The sequence below is a fragment of the Oncorhynchus mykiss genome, chromosome 7 (genome assembly GCF_013265735.2).
Source record: "Oncorhynchus mykiss isolate Arlee chromosome 7, USDA_OmykA_1.1, whole genome shotgun sequence".
NCBI classification, from domain to species: Eukaryota; Metazoa; Chordata; class Actinopteri; order Salmoniformes; family Salmonidae; genus Oncorhynchus; species Oncorhynchus mykiss.
Window position 1 is genome coordinate 596,536 of NC_048571.1, and position 18,465 is coordinate 615,000.

The 18,465-nt window shown below is 46.9% G+C and overlaps 3 protein-coding genes across 4 annotated transcripts in view; 2 read left to right on the top strand and 1 right to left on the bottom strand.

Annotated features, from left to right (window-relative positions):
• The first annotated feature begins 105 nt into the window (after positions 1 to 105).
• On the top strand, positions 106 to 14,106 carry LOC110510541 (growth hormone-regulated TBC protein 1-A-like). 2 transcript variants are annotated; one of them, XM_036981950.1, is made up of 8 exons: positions 106 to 1,496; positions 3,395 to 3,546; positions 4,427 to 4,594; positions 5,976 to 6,100; positions 9,070 to 9,166; positions 9,548 to 9,720; positions 11,927 to 12,112; positions 12,479 to 14,106. In XM_036981950.1, exons 1-8 carry the CDS (start codon positions 1,384 to 1,386, stop codon positions 12,569 to 12,571), a joined length of 1,107 nt encoding a protein of 368 aa, XP_036837845.1. In that variant the 5' UTR covers positions 106 to 1,383; the 3' UTR covers positions 12,572 to 14,106. The 2 variants fall into 2 exon arrangements, with proteins under 2 accessions (XP_036837845.1, XP_036837846.1); XM_036981951.1 differs by having other exon boundaries at positions 1,359 to 1,496; positions 2,967 to 3,546.
• LOC118965200 (antho-RFamide neuropeptides type 2-like) lies at positions 9,814 to 11,903 on the top strand. The gene is made up of 2 exons (XM_036981952.1): positions 9,814 to 11,127; positions 11,171 to 11,903. Exon 1 carries the CDS (start codon positions 10,003 to 10,005, stop codon positions 10,918 to 10,920), a length of 918 nt encoding a protein of 305 aa, XP_036837847.1. The 5' UTR covers positions 9,814 to 10,002; the 3' UTR covers positions 10,921 to 11,127; positions 11,171 to 11,903.
• A 96-nt stretch (positions 14,107 to 14,202) lies between the features above and the next one.
• Positions 14,203 to 18,465, bottom strand: part of LOC110527165 (lysosome-associated membrane glycoprotein 1) — a 14,699-nt gene continuing 10,436 nt past the window's right edge. Inside the window, exons 5-9 of the mRNA XM_036981949.1 lie at positions 17,573 to 17,811; positions 17,315 to 17,440; positions 16,951 to 17,017; positions 16,405 to 16,572; positions 14,203 to 15,500 (exon numbers count right to left, since the gene is read on the bottom strand). Coding sequence (XP_036837844.1) covers positions 15,361 to 15,500; positions 16,405 to 16,572; positions 16,951 to 17,017; positions 17,315 to 17,440; positions 17,573 to 17,811 — 740 coding nt within the window. The 3' untranslated portion in view covers positions 14,203 to 15,360. The remainder of the gene's footprint in view (positions 15,501 to 16,404; positions 16,573 to 16,950; positions 17,018 to 17,314; positions 17,441 to 17,572; positions 17,812 to 18,465) is intronic.

Genomic DNA, 18,465 nt, shown 5'->3' on the forward strand with positions numbered 1-18,465 from the left:
CTCTCCCTAAGGGCTCGTGACTATTGTCGTTATCACAAGTAAACCGGAACTAAGGCACCATACATTTCATTTAGAATGATTATTAGAATCATCTCAGAGATCAGGGACATATTTGCCCGCGACATGTATCAATTAAGTTTTACAAGAGAATCTTTGTTCAAATGTTGACCCCCAGAGGGTTCATTTTTTTCTGGAATGTTCCAAGGTGACAGATACACCCACACAGGTTGTTTGTGTGCCAGCTAGATGTTCTACGACCACAACACGGTAAATGTGCCCTCACTGCCAGTGTTTTGGCTACAGACATGGACTATAACCTGGGGAAATAACCCACTTATCTCATACTATTCACACCAGTCGCCTTTCACTGACGGTTGGAAAAACAGCCCTAAACACACTATTTTTATGCTAAGAAATGGACGATGTGCACTTGTAGGGTTATGCTCAAACACACAAAGACATACATTCGTTTCTGGAAGGAAAAAAAACTGTATGAGGATATGTCCTTAGAGTAATACTCATTTGAAGATGTAGCTACTTCAAATATTAATTTAAGAAATTTAACAGTGATTTTTTTTTACAATGATTTGTGTCATGGAATGTTTGATGCATGACGTCATCTACTGTAAAAATCACCTGCCAGGGGGAGTGGCTAAAGGTAAGCGTCAGAAGGGTTTCCCTATTCCGTTATCATGACGTGGCATTGTGGACATTTTGTAAACCTAGTATATTACGAAGTAAAATGTAAGAAAATGAGATGTGATTATATATAATCGAATAGGTTTGTTATTTAATCGCTGATCGTTTTTTCGTACCTAGAATATTTATGAGGGGGCGGTTCTATTTCCCGCTCATGCTTGATTGACATGTGCCCCGAGGCTAAGCGGAGCTCGGGCACAGTCAGGCGTTCTACCTTGGAAAACATGGAAAGAAACCACCCGGCAGATTCATAGACATTTCAATATATTTATTAATTATGGACCATGTTTCGAGACGCTGTGGAGTCAGCCGATCGCGTTTAACATAGTTGTTACCAGATTGCGGTTGCTCTCCAGTTTCACCCACCAAAGTAAAAATCCAGGTGCATAAACGGGTTTCTCTCTTCCAGATAGGATGAAAGATCGAGACACTACTCTCCTCTTCCAGCTAAATTAGCTTGTGCCTCGGGTGGGTCAATACAACTCTCCGTTGTTTGACTGTCTGGGACATCGAGTGACTCTTCGACTGTCCCTGATCGGCATCCGAGTCCACGCCTGGGACTTGCTTCATGGAGAGAGCAGCGATACCGTTTCAACTTCTGGACTACAGAATAGCCTTCTGCGATTAACTAAACGTTTAGGCCATATTTCCACGCCATATTTTGGAATATATTTGGATTCACCTATGGAAAAGAAAAACAACAAAGCGAACAGGGTTCGCTCGCCGCAACTTCGCAGCCTGAACTCAACTATCAACTCTCCTCCCAGCGGCAGCAGCGCCAAAGAGAGAGTGCACAGGTAGCCACTCTTTATAGCCTGCAAAAGTTACATGCCAACTTAACAAACTAGCTGGCTACGAAGCTTTGCATATTTTTGCCCGTCCCTATCACCATACACCTGACAATTTAATGTTCTTAGCGTTAAACAAAAGTTAAACAATTTTAGGGAGAGTAATGTGAAAAAATAAAATAAAATGGCCAACGCTAGCTAGTCAATCTGGCTAACGACAAAAACCACGGCAGGTGTTGGTTGTACTTGTGTTTTGCAAAGCTACCTCATACAGTAGTTAGCTAGCTAAATTGATGTGTTGAGAATGAGAGGACTGTTGGACCCAGTCCTTCGTAATGGCATGTGCACTATTCCAAGCTGCCTCACACCCTCCACCCGACACCCCGTCCCCCACCATGGAGATTACACACGTTTTAGTAGCTAGTCACACGTGTTGTGCTACAGGAGTCCTCCGCTGCTGTGAACATTTAAACACAGTGTAATCGATGAACATTGCTGGCTAGGAAAAGTTCCCAACCAAAACATTAGGCTGTCAGTGCAACGCTTTGTTGAAGTTCACTGAGGTCTTTTAGGTTGTATCTTTTTCTACATGATAGGGTACACGTTGTGGGCCCCCACGGTGATTATAGTTTAGTGTTTTTATTTATATTAGTTAAAACATACATCATGATTAAAAAATATATATATTTGTATTTATACTAGTTTGTTTTGGAGTAAAATATAATAGTTTTTTAGTTTTTCAAACTTTTTTCATGTTTTAGTTTACTACAATAACCTTTGGTTGTCTCTCAGGGCTCATTCTTCCTCTCATTTCCTCCTCCTCCTCCTCCCTTTCCACAGTGTGGTTTTACTCAACCACCTCTCAGTATCCAGGAGGGAAAATCCCATCAGGTCACTAATCCACATGATATCATTGCTCTAAGATCTTATTAAATTTAGTCCTCTGGAAAAACAGTCCTGCTGAATGGAGAATGTGTCTGGTCTTATAAAGGGCCAGTCTGTGTCCAGATTCCATAGCAAACAACAGATTCCCAAACATGCTACTACTACTCACCAGTTTCACTACGCTCGTCGCTCACTATCCCCTTAAGATTGACTTAGTTTCTGACTCCTGCTAGCTAGACTCCGTTTGGCTGTGACTCTGTTTCAGTGTGGACTCCGTATGGCTGTGACTCTGTTTCAGTGTGGACTCCGTTTGGCTGTGACTCTGTTTCAGTGTGGACTCCGTATGGCTGTGACTCTGTTTCAGTGTGGACTCCGTTTGGCTGTGACTCTGTTTCAGTGTGGACTCCGTATGGCTGTGACTCTGTTTCAGTGTGGACTCCGTTTGGCTGTGACTCTGTTTCAGTGTGGACTCCGTTTGGTTGTGACTCTGTTTCAGTGTGGACCCCTATGGCTGTGACTCTGTTTCAGTGTGAACTCCATATGGCTGTGACTCTGTTTCAGTGTGGACTCCATATGGCTGTGACTCTGTTTCAGTGTGGACCCGTATGGCTGTGACTCTGTTTCAGTGTGAACTCCATATGGCTGTGACTCTGTTTCAGTGTGGACTCCATATGGCTGTGACTCTGTTTCAGTGTGAACTCCATATGGCTGTGACTCTGTTTCAGTGTAGACTCCGTATGGCTGTGACTCTGTTTCAGTGTGGACTCCGTATGGCTGTGACTCTGTTTCAGTGTAGACTCCGTATGGCTGTGACTCTGTTTCAGTGTGGACTCCGTTTGGCTGTGACTCTGTTTCAGTGTGGACTCCGTATGGCTGTGACTCTGTTTCAGTGTAGACTCCGTATGGCTGTGACTCTGTTTCAGTGTGGACTCCGTTTGGCTGTGACTCTGTTTCAGTGTGGACTCCGTTTGGCTGTGACTCTGTTTCAGTGTGGACTCCGTATGGCTGTGACTCTGTTTCAGTGTGGACCCGTATGGCTTTGAGCGGTTGGAGGACTTTGACTATGAGTCGTATGAGGAGTTGATGTCAGAGTACCTGGCCGTGCTCACCAGGAGGTCCATCAGATGGTCCAGGCTGTTGCAGGGACGGGGACGGCTGGAGAAGAGCATCAAGGGTGAGTGGGACTTCATCGGAGCCAGAGCATAAAATCAACTATTTAGATATATATATTTTTTTACCAGCGACAATATATATTTTGTCTGCTAAAATGACACCAACAAAACACAAAAAAACAGATGAGCATTGTAATGTCTCTAAAACAATACATCTAAGAAGTAATGTGGTGTTTTGTTTGATTAGATTTTTTTGTATCCCAAGTCTATTAACTAAAATATCACAGATTAGACAAAAATGTTCCCCTGCCCCATTTTAAGGGCGGGAGGTTACCGTGGTAGCCCAACTCGAGTCATGTTTGTGCCTGTGAGATTGAGTCTTGACTAGTAGAAGAATTGCCTTCTCTAACCAGGCTGGTTGACAGAATGCCAAGAGTGTGCAATGCTGTCCTCAAGGCTCAAAGATGCAACTTTTCTACTTTTGAAGAATCTGAAAAATAAAATATATTTTCATTTGTTTGATACACTTTGTTTGTGGTTACGACATGATTCCATATGTGCTATTTTATCATAGTTCTGATGTCTTCACTATTATTCTACAATGTAGAAAAAATAAAGAGAAACCCTTGACTGAGTAGGTGTCCAAACTTTTGACTGGTAGTGTGTTTTATTATTTTTGAATTTTGATTTGTAAATATTTATTTATTTAAAAAATGTTAATTATTTTCCCTTAACCCCACCACCCCTCCCCCAAGTGGAGTAAACAAATGGACAATACTTAGGCTTCCACTTCCAGCTTATACGTTTGGTGTGTGTGTGTGTGTACGTTTGGTGTGTGTGTACGTTTGGTGTGTGTGTGTGTGTGTGTGAGTGTGTGTGAGAGAGAGCGAGCGAGCGAATGAGACTTAAGTTGTATCACTGACTTATGAAGCACTCCCACAGTGAAGCGCTATGTGCGTAAGGGCGTGCCCAACGAGCACCGAGGGTTGGTCTGGATGTCAGCCAGCGGGGCCCAGGAGCACCTGGAGAAGAACCCAGGCTACTATCACTCTCTACTGGACACTACGAAGCAACAGCACGACCCCAAGCTGGTAGACTCCATACGCACAGGTTAGCTAATATACCTCATCACGGGTTAGCTAATATACCTCATCACGGGTTAGCTAATATACCTCATCACGGGTTAGCTAATATAGATCATCATGGGTTAGCTAATATAGATCATCATGGGTTAGCTAATATAGATCATCACGGGTTAGCTGATATACACCTGAATAGGTTAGCTGATATAGATCATCACGGGTTAGCTGATATAGATCATCACGGGTTAGCTGATATAGATCATCACGGGTTAGCTGATATAGATCATCACGGGTTAGCTGATATTCACCTGAACAGGTTAGCTGATATAGATCATCATGGGTTAACTGATATAGATCATCATGGGTTAGCTGATATAGATAATCATGGGTTAACTGATATACACCTGAACAGGTTAGCTGATATAGATCATCATGGGTTAACTGATATAGATCATCATGGGCTGGCTGATATAGATCATCATGGGTTGGCTGATATAGATCATCATGGGTTAGCTGATATAGATCATCATGGGTTAGCTGATATAGATCATCATGAGTTATCTTATATAGATCATCATGGGTTAGCTGATTTTCACCTGAACAGGTTAGCTGATATAGATCATCATGGGTTAGCTGATATAGATCATCATGGGTTAACTGATATAGATCATCATGGGTTAGCTGATATAGATCATCATGGGTTAACTGATATACACCTGAACAGGTTAGCTGATATAGATCATCATGGGTTAACTGATATAGATCATCATGGGTTAGCTGATATAGATAATCATGGGTTAACTGATATACACCTGAACAGGTTAGCTGATATAGATCATCATGGGTTAACTGATATAGATCATCATGGGCTGGCTGATATAGATCATCATGGGTTGGCTGATATAGATCATCATGGGTTAGCTGATATAGATCATCATGGGTTAGCTGATATAGATCATCATGGGTTAGCTGATATAGATCATCATGAGTTATCTTATATAGATCATCATGGGTTAGCTGATTTTCACCTGAACAGGTTAGCTGATATAGATCATCATGGGTTAGCTGATATAGATCATCATGGGTTAACTGATATAGATCATCATGGGTTAGCTGATATAGATCATCATGGGTTAACTGATATACACCTGAACAGGTTAGCTGATATAGATCATCATGGGTTAGCTGATATAGATCATCATGGGTTAGCTGATATAGATCATCATGGGTTAGCTGATATAGATCATCATGGGTTAGCTGATTTTCACCTGAACACAGGAGCTTGACCTCTGAGATATGTCTCTCTGTCTGTACTCTGCCTTGACAAATAGCTGAAAGGGTTAGAGATGTTTAGAGTTGGCGGAAGGTTATTTTTTGGTAGTGATTCTAACCACCTGTCTCCCTGGCAGACCTGAACAGAACCTTTCCTGACAACGTCCAGTTCCGCAAGACGTCGAACCCATGTCTCCAGAAAACCCTGTACAACGTGCTGCTAGCGTACGGACACCACAACCCAGCTGTGGGCTACTGTCAAGTACGTTTACCCTGTTACACCTGGCGGTTCTTTGTGTGCATCCCAAATGGCACCCTATTCACTATGTAGTGCACTACTTTAGACCAGGGCCCTATCCCCTATGTAGTGCACTACTTTAGACCAGAGTCCACAGGCAGCCTCAGATTCCACTTTACAGGTTCAGTCACCTTTTACAACTTTACTACAGTGGTCCTCAACTCCAGTCCTCTACTACAGTGGTTCCCAACTCCAGTCCTCTACTACAGTGGTTCCCACCTCCAGTCCTCTACTACAGTGGTTCCCAACTCCAGTCCTCTACTACAGTGGTTCCCACCTCCAGTCCTCTACTACAGTGGTTCCCACCTCCAGTTCTCCAGTCCTCTACTACAGTGGTTCCCAACTCCAGTCCTCCAGTCCTCTACTACAGTGGTTCCCACCTCCAGTCCTCTACTACAGTGGTTCCCACCTCCAGTCCTCCAGTCCTCTACTACAGTGGTTCCCAACTCCAGTCCTCCAGTCCTCTACTACAGTGGTTCCCACCTCCAGTCCTCTACTACAGTGGTTCCCACCTCCAGTCCTCTACTACAGTGGTTCCCACCTCCAGTCCTCCAGTCCTCTACTACAGTGGTTCCCAACTCCAGTCCTCCAGTCCTCTACTACAGTGGTTCCCACCTCCAGTCCTCTACTACAGTGGTTCCCACCTCCAGTCCTCTACTACAGTGGTTCCCAACTCCAGTCCTCTACTACAGTGGTTCCCAACTCCAGTCCTCCAGTCCTCTACTACAGTGGTTCCCACCTCCAGTCCTCTACTACAGTGGTTCCCAACTCCAGTCCTCTACTACAGTGGTTCCCAACTCCAGTCCTCCAGTCCTCTACTACAGTGGTTCCCAACTCCAGTCCTCTACTACAGTGGTTCCCAACTCCAGTCCTCTACTACAGTGGTTCCCAACTCCAGTCCTCCAGTCCTCTACTACAGTGGTTCCCAACTCCAGTCCTCTACTACAGTGGTTCCCACCTCCAGTCCTCTACTACAGTGGTTCCCAACTCCAGTCCTCTACTACAGTGGTTCCCAACTCCAGTCCTCCAGTCCTCTACTACAGTGGTTCGCACCTCCAGTCCTCTACTTCAGTGGTTCCCACCTCCAGTCCTCCAGGACCCCCAACACATTATTATTGTAGCCCCGGACCATCAACCTGATTGAGTTGGATCAGGGGGTCTTGGAAGACTGGATTTGGGAAACACTGTTCTACTGTTTCTCAGCCCTCACTGCTACTGCACTGTGTTCACAGTGCCCCCTGTGGCTGGTCCAGGCATTACCTGCTAGCCTTTTCAGGAATCCCAACCCTTCCTCGATCATTCAATCAGCTTTTGTTCCTAAATGGGAATTCTGTAGTTGGAGCCGTTCCAACTATAGACAAGGCTACTGTGTGTTTGTGATTTGATAGGGAGATTTTCAGCCTTTTGCAATGCAAATGAGCAGCATTATGGCTGAAGGTTTGGTGTGTGTACAGTCAGTCCTTCTCTCTGTCTCCCTCTCGTATTGGCAGCTTTTCTGTTTATTAGTCTGTCTTTTTGACTATCAAAGACACGTTAAATCCCCTCAATTCCAATAGTTACTTACTAGAGACTATGTATTTTTACCATGGGCCCTGGTCTAAAGTAGTGCACTATATAGGGAATAGGGCCCTGGTCTAAAGTAGTGCACTATATAGGGCCCTGGTCTAAAGTAGTGTACTATATAGGGCCCTGGTCTAAAGTAGTGTACTATATAGGGCCCTGGTCTAAAGAAGTGCACTATATGGGGCCCTGGTCTAAAGTAGTGTACTAAATAGGGCCCTGGTCAAAAGTAGTGCACTATATAGGGAATAGGGTGCCCATTTGGGATGCTTAGTGTATCTCTGTCCACCTGTTCATCTCTCCCTCTCTTTGAACTCATTCACCAGAATACAGACGTGTTCTCTCTCCCTCTTAGCAACAGGCTGTATTAGCAGGCAAAGGGGGGAGGGGGGAGGGAGGGAGGGGGGGGTTGAATTAGAATATAGTAGCAGTAGAGGTCGACCGATTATGATTTTTCAATACCGATACCGATTATTGGAGGACCAAGAAAGCCGATACCGATTATTGGAGGACCAAGAAAGCCGATACCGATTATTGGAGGACCAAGAAAGCCGATACCGATTATTGGAGGACCAAGAAAGCCGATACCGATTAATTGTGTGTGTGTATATATATATATATAACTTTATTTGTAATAATGACAATTACAACAATACTGAATGAACACTTATTTTAACTTAATATAATACATCAATAAAATCAATTTAGCCTCAAATAAATAATGAAACATGTTCCATTTGGTTTAAATAATGCAAAAACAAAGTGTTGGAGAAGAAAGTAAAAGTGCAATATGTGCTATGTAAGAAAGCTAACGTTTCAGTTATTTGCTCAGAACATGAGAACATATGAAAGCTGGTGGTTCCTACTGCCTACCACCGCTCAGACACTTAGATACTTGTATGCTTGTATGCTCAGTCAGATTATATGCAACGCAGGACACCTCTCGACCTCTAATTAGCAGGCAAAGGGAGAGAGAGAGGGCTGTTGAATTATAATGTATTGGCCAGGCAAAGGGAGAGAGAGAGAGAGAGAGAGAGGGCTGTTGAATTAGAATGTATTGGCCAGGCAAAGGGAGAGAGAGAGAGAGAGAGAGAGGGCTGTTGAATTAGAATGTATTGGCCAGGCAAAGGGAGAGAGGGAGAGGGCTGTTGAATTAGAATGTATTGGCCAGGCAAAGAGAGAGAGAGAGAGAGAGAGAGAGCGAGAGGGCTGTTGAATTAGAATGGGTTGTGCCCCTCACTAAGCTGTCAAGGAGAGGATGTCAACAACCTCCAGACAACAACAACACCTTGAAAACACTGTTATAACTATTAACAGTTTATTGTGGCTGAAATGCAATATTCATATGTATCTAATAACTGTCTTGTCTTCAGGGCATGAACTTCATCGCTGGGTACCTCATCATCATCACTAAAGACGAGGAGAAGTCATTCTGGCTGATGGACGCTCTACTGGGCAGGATACTACCAGGTGTGTTTGTCTTCTCTCCCTGCCGTGGGTCTATGTATAACCCAGCGGAGGTCACATGGTCCTGAGCCTTGTTAAGACCCATGTCCCGTCACACGGAGGGGAGGGAGGGAGGGGGGTAATCCTATGATGTCACACAGGAAATGACATCACACCCCCAGCTCACTACCATGGCATAGTCGGGCTCCACTCTGACAAACAGGTGGATTTGATCTGAGATCACATTCGTCACTGAGTTCAGGGCTCATATCTTTGAGGTGTGTGTGTGTGTGTGTGTGTGTGTGTGTGTGTGTGTGTCCCTTGACGACAGTTAAAAAAAAAACTACAGTGTAATGAAAGGGACTGTTGATACTAAGTTGTGTGTCCTGTCTGTCTCCTGTCCAGACTACTACACCCCGGCCATGCTGGGTCTGAAGATGGACCAGGAGGTTTTAGGGGAGCTTGTGAGGACCAAAGCCCCAGTTGTGTGGCAGGCCATGGGGCAACACAACGTCATGTGGACCCTGGTGGTCTCCAGGTGGTTCATCTGTCTCTACATAGACGTCCTGCCTGTAGAGGTGAGGGGGGGCGGGGGGGGACTAGGGGTTAGGGGGGGACTAGGGGTTAGGGGAGGACTAGGGGTTAGGGGAGGACTAGGGGTTAGGGGAGAACTTTGGCCTAATCTTTGTTGTTGTTGGAGTACTATTACTAAGTTGATGTAACTATTGAACATGTAAACACCCAGTCAGGTTTGGGTCTGTGATCTGTTGTAGAAGGGCTATTAAATCATGTTTTATCAGTGCTGAGCTTTATCAGAGACTCAGCCCCACCACAGGACTGAATCAGGTTCACAGTGCAGAATGGGAACTCAGGCCCACCACAGGACTGAATCAGGTTTACAGGGCAGAATGGGAACTCAGGCCCACCACAGGACTGAATCAGGTTCACAGTGCAGAATGGGAACTCAGCACCACCACAGGGCTGAATCAGGTTCACAGGGCAGAATGGGAACTCAGCCCCACCACAGGGCTGAATCAGGTTCACAGGGCAGAATGGGAACTCAGGCCCACCACAGGGCTGAATCAGGTTTACAGGGCAGAATGGGAACTCAGCCCCACCACAGGACTGAATCAGGTTTACAGGGCAGAATGGGAACTCAGGCCCACCACAGGACTGAATCAGGTTTACAGGGCAGAATGGGAACTCAGGCCCACCACAGGGCTGAATCAGGTTTACAGGGCAGAATGGGAACTCAGGCCCACCACAGGGCTGAATCAAGTTTACAGGGCAGAATGGGAACTCAGGCCCACCACAGGACTGAATCAGGTTTACAGGGCAGAATGGGAACTCAGGCCCACCACAGGACTGAATCAGGTTTACAGGGCAGAATGGGAACTCAGGCCCACCACATGGCTGAATCAGGTTTACAGGGCAGAATGGGAACTCAGGCCCACCACAGGACTGAATCAGGTTTACAGGGCAGAATGGGAACTCAGGCCCACCACAGGGCTGAATCAGGTTTACAGGGCAGAATGGGAACTCAGGCCCACCACAGGGCTGAATCAGGTTTACAGGGCAGAATGGGAACTCAGGCCCACCACAGGGCTGAATCAGGTTTACAGGGCAGAATGGGAACTCAGCCCCACAACAGGACTGAATCAGGTTTACAGGGCAGAATGGGAACTCAGCCTCACCACAGGACTGAATCAGGTTTACAGGGCAGAATGGGAACTCAGCCCCACAACAGGACTGAATCAGGTTTACAGGGCAGAGTGTGAACTCAGCCCCACAACAGGACTGAATCAGGTTTACAGGGCAGAATGGGAACTCAGGCCCACCACAGGGCTGAATCAGGTTTACAGGGCAGAATGGGAACTCAGCCCCACAACAGGACTGAATCAGGTTTACAGGGCAGAATGGGAACTCAGCCCCACCACAGGGCTGAACCAGGTTTACAGGGCAGAATGGGTTCTGTGTGTCAGGAGGTCAGTCTGCTGAGCTGAACTCAGTCCAGGGCTGTGTCAGGAGGTCAGTCTGCTGAGCTGAAGTCAGTCCAGGGCTGTGTCCTGGAGCAGCAGGAAGGGAAGAGACAGCAGAATGAAGAACAATCTTTACATATTTCATCACCATGCCTAGTGTCACTGTCTACCATCTCAGCTTGATGACCTGTCCTGCGGCCCATTAAGCCTGACTGTCCTGCGGCCCATTAAGCCCGACTGTCCTGCGGCCCATTAAGCCCGACTGTCCTGCGGCCCATTAAAGCCAGACTGTCCTGCGGCCCATTAAGCCCGACTGTCCTGCGGCCCATTAAGCCCGACTGTCCTGCGGCCCATTAAGCCCGACTGTCCTGCGGCCCATTAAGCCCGACTGTCCTGTGGCCCATTAAAGCCCGACTGTCCTGCGGCCCATTAAAGCCAGACTGTCCTGCGGCCCATTAAAGCCAGACTGTCCTGCGGCCCATTAAAGCCAGACTGTCCTGCGGCCCATTAAAGCCAGACTGTCCTGCGGCCCATTAAAGCCAGACTGTCCTGCGGCCCATTAAGCCCGACTGTCCTGCGGCCCATTAAGCCCGACTGTCCTGCGGCCCATTAAGCCCGACTGTCCTGCGGCCCATAAAGCCCGACTGTCCTGCGGCCCATTAAAGCCCGACTGTCCTGCGGCCCATTAAAGCCCGACTGTCCTGCGGCCCATTAAAGCCAGACTGTCCTGCGGCCCATTAAAGCCAGACTGTCCTGCGGCCCATTAAGCCTGACTCTGGTCTCTCTCCTTGGTTCTCGTCCTCAGACGGTTCTGCGTATCTGGGACTGTCTGTTCTACGAGGGTTCTAAGATTCTGTTCCGTGTGGCTCTGACGTTGATAAGGAACCAGCAGGCTGAGGTCCAACAGGCCGGTTCCCTGCCTGACGTCTGTGACGGCTTCAAACACATGACCAGAGGCCCCGATGTAGAGGACTGCCACACCTTCATGCAGGTACACACACACACACACACTCTGAAATGTACGTGTTTGTGGATGTGTTATAACTATTCTTGTGGGGACCAGAAGTCCCCACAAGAATAGCAAACAAACACAAATTTGACAAACTGGGGACATTTTGTTAGTCCCCACGAGGGGAAATGCTATTTCTAGGGGGGTTTAGGGTTAAGGTTAGATATTTCTAGGGGGTTTAGGGTTAAGGTTAGATATTTGGGTTCCAGTTCGGGAAAATAGGATTCTGAGTGGGACTAAATTGTGTGTCCCCACAAGGTTAGCTGTACAATACTCTGTGTGTGTGTGTGTGTACACCATAATGATCTCTGTTCATCCCTCTAATCCTTTGTCTTGCTGCTTTCCCAGAAAATCTTCACGGAACCCGGAAGCCTCTCCATGGCAACCATCACCAAGCTCCGGGAGACGTGTCGAGCACGCATCATCGCTGAGGAGTCCTGACCCCATCCTCGTGACCTGTCAATCAAACACACTACACATTCCGGGCTGGGTCCCAACACTCCTTAATGGTCTCCTCTCCTCGGATCCTATCCCTCACTGTTGGGACAGTGTCCTAGACTGTTTTGTACTCTTTAGCATGACTACCATGTAGCTATGTAGACTACCATGTATGGAGACTACTAGGGGTGAAAATAAGGTGTTACGTGTACCAGCAAATGTAATTAGTAACTATCCTGTGGGGGCACATCGCACCGGTTAAACATGAGCCTATCACAATAATGAACAACAAAGATGCCAATCAAACCTTTTGTCTATTACACTATTGTCATTACTGTATGAAAGTCACATGAAATAAAACATATTTAGCCAATGGACATGAAAACATATGCTCAAATGCGGTGTGGTTTGGCAATAAGTGACATTTTGAAAAAGCAGAGATGATCGTCTGAGACGCGCGGACAGCAGTGGACGTTACCAGACTGATATCGTCTTAATGACGCGCGGACAGCAGAGGACGTTACCAGACTGATATCGTCTTAATGACGCGCGGACAGCAGTGGACGTTACCAGACTGATATCGTCTTAATGACGCGCGGACAGCAGAGGACGTTACCAGACTGATATCGTCTTAATGAGTGACGTCGCTGATCGTCTGAGACGCGCGGACAGCAGAGGACGTTACCAGACTGATATCGTCTTAATGAGGGACGTCGCTGGGTGTCATTCATCAAACGGCGGCTGCACTGTAGAGATGCAGGAATTCAACATGAGTTTTAGTCCAGCGTTGGTGTTCATCTGCATTGGGGGAAACCAGCCCTGGAACTATTGGTTCATGTAGACCTGAATGTACACATGTAGCTAGATAGTTCATGTAGACCTGAATGTACACATGTAGCTAGATAGTTCATGTAGACCTGAATGTACACATGTAGCTAGATAGTTCATGTAGACCTGAATGTACACATGTAGCTAGATAGTTCATGTAGACCTGAATGTACACATGTAGCTAGATAATTCATGTAGACCTGAATGTACACATGTAGCTAGCTAGATTGTTCATGTAGCTAGATAGTTCATGTAGACCTGAATGTAGTTAGATAGATGGAGTGTAATGTTAACTCACACCCTGCTAACTGAGGATTCCATGTGTCCCCCAAATGGCACCCTATTCCCTACAAAAGTAGTGCACTATATAGGGAATAGGGCCCTGGTCTAAAATAGTGCAGTATATAGGGAATAGCCCTGGTCTAAAATAGTGCAGGGAATAGGGTGCCAATTGAGATGTAACTCATGTGAGATTCATGTTGCTGACTGAAGCTCATCGTAACTGGAATAAACATTTATTTAAGAACAAGATTTGGATTCTATGACTTTGCACTTTTCTCCTCTGAGTGATGACATCACTGATGACGTTGGGCAGTAGACTTGAAGTGTCGTCGTACATGAATGATAGTGTCTGTTGTAGTGCACTAGAAACTAGCCTGATTCTCTGTACACCAGACATTATTAAATAAACTACTGACTCTTCTCCCCCCCGCCCAGTCTGTTCTTTCTGCTACTTTTGTAGTCCCTGTAAATCTCTAGTGCTGGGAACTACAAACCCCATCTATTCTCGACTCAGGAAGCAGAAGAAAGGTGTTTCAGATGTCTTTTATTGACCTTAGCAAGACGCATAATAGAAAAATGATCAAAACATTCTCTACAAAAATAAAAAGATCAACTCGCTACAATGGATGAACACGATCTCATGGGAGGAGAGGGGAGGAGCTAAACGATATTACACACCAGGTCAACACGATCTCATGGGAGGAGAGGGGAGGAGCTAAACGATATTACACACCAGGTCAACACGATCTCATGGGAGGAGAGGGGAGGAGCTAAACGATATTACACATCAGTTCAACATGATCTCAAGGGAGGAAAGGGGAGGAGCTAAACGATATTACACACCAGGTCAACACCCCCCCCCCCCCCCCCCCCCCCACAAGGCCTTTCAAATGTTCCTGTGACCTACAAGATAATCCACTCAGTATTTCTGACCAGAGAGGAGGAGGTGTTAGACATTCAAGTTTCCCTTTTTGTTCCCTCACAGGAGTCTTCAGACCTCTCTAGGTGACGTCGTAGAAAAGATGGCGGTCCTGAAGGAAAGGAGATGAGGAAGGAAGGGAAGCTTGTTGAGTCCATCACAAAAACGTGCTTCTAGGAAAGACCCACTCTTCCATAAGAGTTGAATACTATATAATTTAATAATCAGATTAATTTAATTTACACAAAAAAACTGCAATTGAAGAAAAAAAATAAAACTCTTTAAATTGCGTTTAAAGCGAGAATCCACCCAAGTCAAACATGATATCAGAACTAAAAGGGTATACTGAGCCAGCTGCAGTAGAGATGGGCTAGAGACAGAGAGACGAGGGGGAAGGTAGGTTTGACCAGGCACTCGTCTGTTAGTAGGTAGCAGAGGATGAGTTACTATGAATAACTATACACAGACAGACAGACAGACAGACAGACAGACAGACAGACAGACAGACAGACAGACAGACAGACAGACAGACAGACACAGACACACAGACACACTGCAGAGAGGGCCTCGTTTGTACATGGTCCAGTCAGTCATTAGTAGCAGTGGTTGGCTGAGCGTCCGGCTCTCTGCAGTCTGCCTGAAAAGACTCCCTATATTGTGCACTAAGTTTGACCAGAATCCACATAGACCTCTGGTCAAAAGTAGTGCACTATATAGGGAATAGGGTACTGTTTGATACACATATGGTTGTGTGTCGGTGTTCTCAGATGGTTTGGTATCCAGCATGGCTCCTCTTCCTGCCGATGAGGTAAGCGATGAGAACGATGAGAACCAGGCCGGCCAGAGCAGCTCCCACGACGATGGGAATCAACATGCTGTCCTGATCCAACTGACACTCCTCCGCTAGAGGGAGGGAGAAGGGGTATGTGGAGGGAGAGGGGGGATGAGGAGGGAGAGGGGGGATGTGGAGGGAGAGGGGGGATGTGGAGGGAGAGGGGGGATGTGGAGGGAGAGGGGGGATGTGGAGGGAGAGGAGGGATGTGGAGGGAGAGGAGGGATGTGGAGGGAGAATGTGGAAGGAGAGGGGGGATGTGGAGGGAGAGGAGGGATGTGGAGGGAGAGGGGGGATGTGGAGGGAGAGGGGGGATGTGGAGGGAGAGGGGGGATGTGGAGGGAGAGGGGGGATGTGGAGGGATGTGGAGGGAGAGGGGGGATGTGGAGGGAGAGGAGGGATGAGGAGGGATGTGGAGGGAGAGGAGGGATGTGGAGGGAGAGGGGGGATGTGGAGGGAGAGGGGGGATGTGGAGGGAGAGGGGGGATGAGGAGGGAGAGGGGGGATGTGGAGGGAGAGGAGGGATGTGGAGGGAGAGAAAGAAAAACAGAGATGTAACTCGTGAGATTCATGTTGCTGACTGAAGCTCATCGTAACTGGAATAAACATTTATTTAAGAACAAGATTTGGATTCTATGACTTTGCACTTTTCTCCTCTGAGTGATGACATCACTGATGACGTTGGGCAGTAGACTTGAAGTGTCATCGTACATGAATGATAGTGTCTGTTGTAGTGCACTAGAAACTAGCCTGATTCTCTGTACACCAGACATTATTAAATAAACTACTGAACTTCTAATCAAGGACACATTGACTAAGGGTAGAGAGAGAGGAGAGATGGATAGATCATATGAAAGGGTAGAGAGAGAGGAGAGAGATGGATAGATCATATGAAAGGGTAGAGAGAGAGGAGAGATGGATAGATCATATGAAAGGGTAGAGAGAGAGAACGCTAGATTAGATCATATCCGGTACCTTGTGCAAACTGTCCTCTGGTGATGCCGAAGGGCTGGACCTGCAGGTGGAAGGTGTTGAGGGAGAAGTTCTGGTCTACAGACAGAGTCTGTTCTGAACTACACATGTAGCTACGCCCCAGGGAGCCACGCAGGTAGTCCAGACTACTGTTACTGGTGTTGAACGGGGCTGGAGGGAGGGAGAGAGAGAGAGAGGAAGTGTAGAGAGGTAGAGGTGAACAGAGATCCAGACATTGTTATGGAACAGTAATTATTCAACAGAGAGACAGAGAGAGAGATAAAGAGAGGGGGACATAGAGAGAGAGAGAGGGACAGAGAGAGAAAGAGAGAGAGAGAGAGAGAGAGAGGGACAGAGAGAGAGAGAGAGAGAGAGAGAGAGAGAGAGGGACAGAGAGAGAGAGAAGGACAGAGCGAGAGAGAGAGAGAGAGGTGGTAAAGGTGAGTGGTAGTATATATAATCTCAGTCCTGAAGAGACCGATCATCAGTGTAACATACTGGTACTGTTTGGTCTATATGAACACTATTGATAACAGAGGAAACACTAACCTGTCATATCAGACCAAGCTGCTACCACAGACAGACCAGTCAGGTGGTACCTGTTAGACGTGGTGTTCTGGAAAGACAAGAAACAACATCAGCCACAGAGAGGAGAGAGAATTGACAGACAGACAGATAGATAACCACAGATAGGTAATCAGACAGACTGATAACCAGTCAGGCAGATAGGTAAAGAGACCGACAGACAGGGAGACAGACAGATAGGTAAACAGACAGACTGATAACCAGTCAGGCAGACAGGTAAACAGACAGGGAGCCAGACAGACTGATAACCAGACAGGCAGGGAGGCAGACAGACAGACAAAAGTGTAAAAGACTGACAGACAGGTAAACGGTAGAGTGATGATGTCACCAGAGTAAACAGGAAGCTGAGGTTGGTGGCACTGCCCTGTGTCAGCACCAGGGTGGCGCTGGTGGGGTCACATGATCCTGAGCTGGTCGTCTGATTGGGCTGCAGGTTTACTACTTCCTGGATAGTCTGTCAATGAGGAGGAGAGGGATAGGTTATTGTGTGTTACTGGGACAGTGTGTGTGTGTGTGTGTGTGTGTGTGTGTGTGTGTGTGTGTGTGTGTGTGTGTGTGTGTGTGTGTGTGTGTGTGTGTGTGTTACCTTATTCTGTGAGGCAGAGAAGTGGGAGATGTTGAGCTGCAGTGCCATGCGGGCCAGCAGACAGACGGTCCCGTTGCTATTGGAGACAGAGTAGCTGCCCTGGTTAGGGGTTCCAGGGGGGGTGGGGACGGGGGTGGGGGCTGCTGTGGTGGTGGAGGGGGGTGGAGGCGGGGCTGTGGTGGTGGAGGGGGATGGAGGCGGGACTGTGGTGAAGCTCTGGTCAGCAGTACACACACTCTCTGGGAAGAACAGAACAGACGCTTCAGACCAGCTTTCACACAACACGGGTCAATACCCTCATACTGTTCAGACCAGCTATCACACAACACGGGTCAATACCCTCATACTGTTCAGACCAGCTATCACACAACACAACACGGGTCAATACCCTCATACTGTTCAGACCAGCTATCACACAACACAACACGGGTCAATACCCTCATACTGTTCAGACCAGCTATCACACAACACAACACGGGTCAATACCCTCATACTGTTCAGACCAGCTATCACACAACACAACACGGGTCAATACCCTCATACTGTTCAGACCAGCTATCACACAACACGGGTCAATACCCTCATACTGTTCAGACCAGCTATCACACAACACGGGTCAATACCCTCATACTGTTCAGACCAGCTATCACACAACACGGGTCAATACCCTCATACTGTTCAGACCAGCTATCACACAACACAACACGGGTCAATACCCTCATACTGTTCAGACCAGCTATCACACAACACAACACGGGTCAATACCCTCATACTGTTCAGACCAGCTATCACACAACACGGGTCAATACCCTCATACTGTTCAGACCAGCTGTCACACAACACAACACGGGTCAATACCCTCATACTGTTCAGACCAGCTGTCACACAACACG

Excerpts from the sequence above, each read along its gene's own strand:
- LOC110510541 (XM_036981950.1), top strand. The coding sequence starts at position 1,384 with ATGGAAAAGAAAAACAACAAAGCGAACAGGGTTCGCTCGCCGCAACTT. Across the intron at positions 4,595-5,975 it reads GGTAGACTCCATACGCACAG|ACCTGAACAGAACCTTTCCT; the intron begins GTTAGCTAATAT and ends TCTCCCTGGCAG. Across the intron at positions 9,721-11,926 it reads TAGACGTCCTGCCTGTAGAG|ACGGTTCTGCGTATCTGGGA; the intron begins GTGAGGGGGGGC and ends TCTCGTCCTCAG.
- LOC118965200 (XM_036981952.1), top strand. The coding sequence starts at position 10,003 with ATGGGAACTCAGGCCCACCACAGGACTGAATCAGGTTTACAGGGCAGA.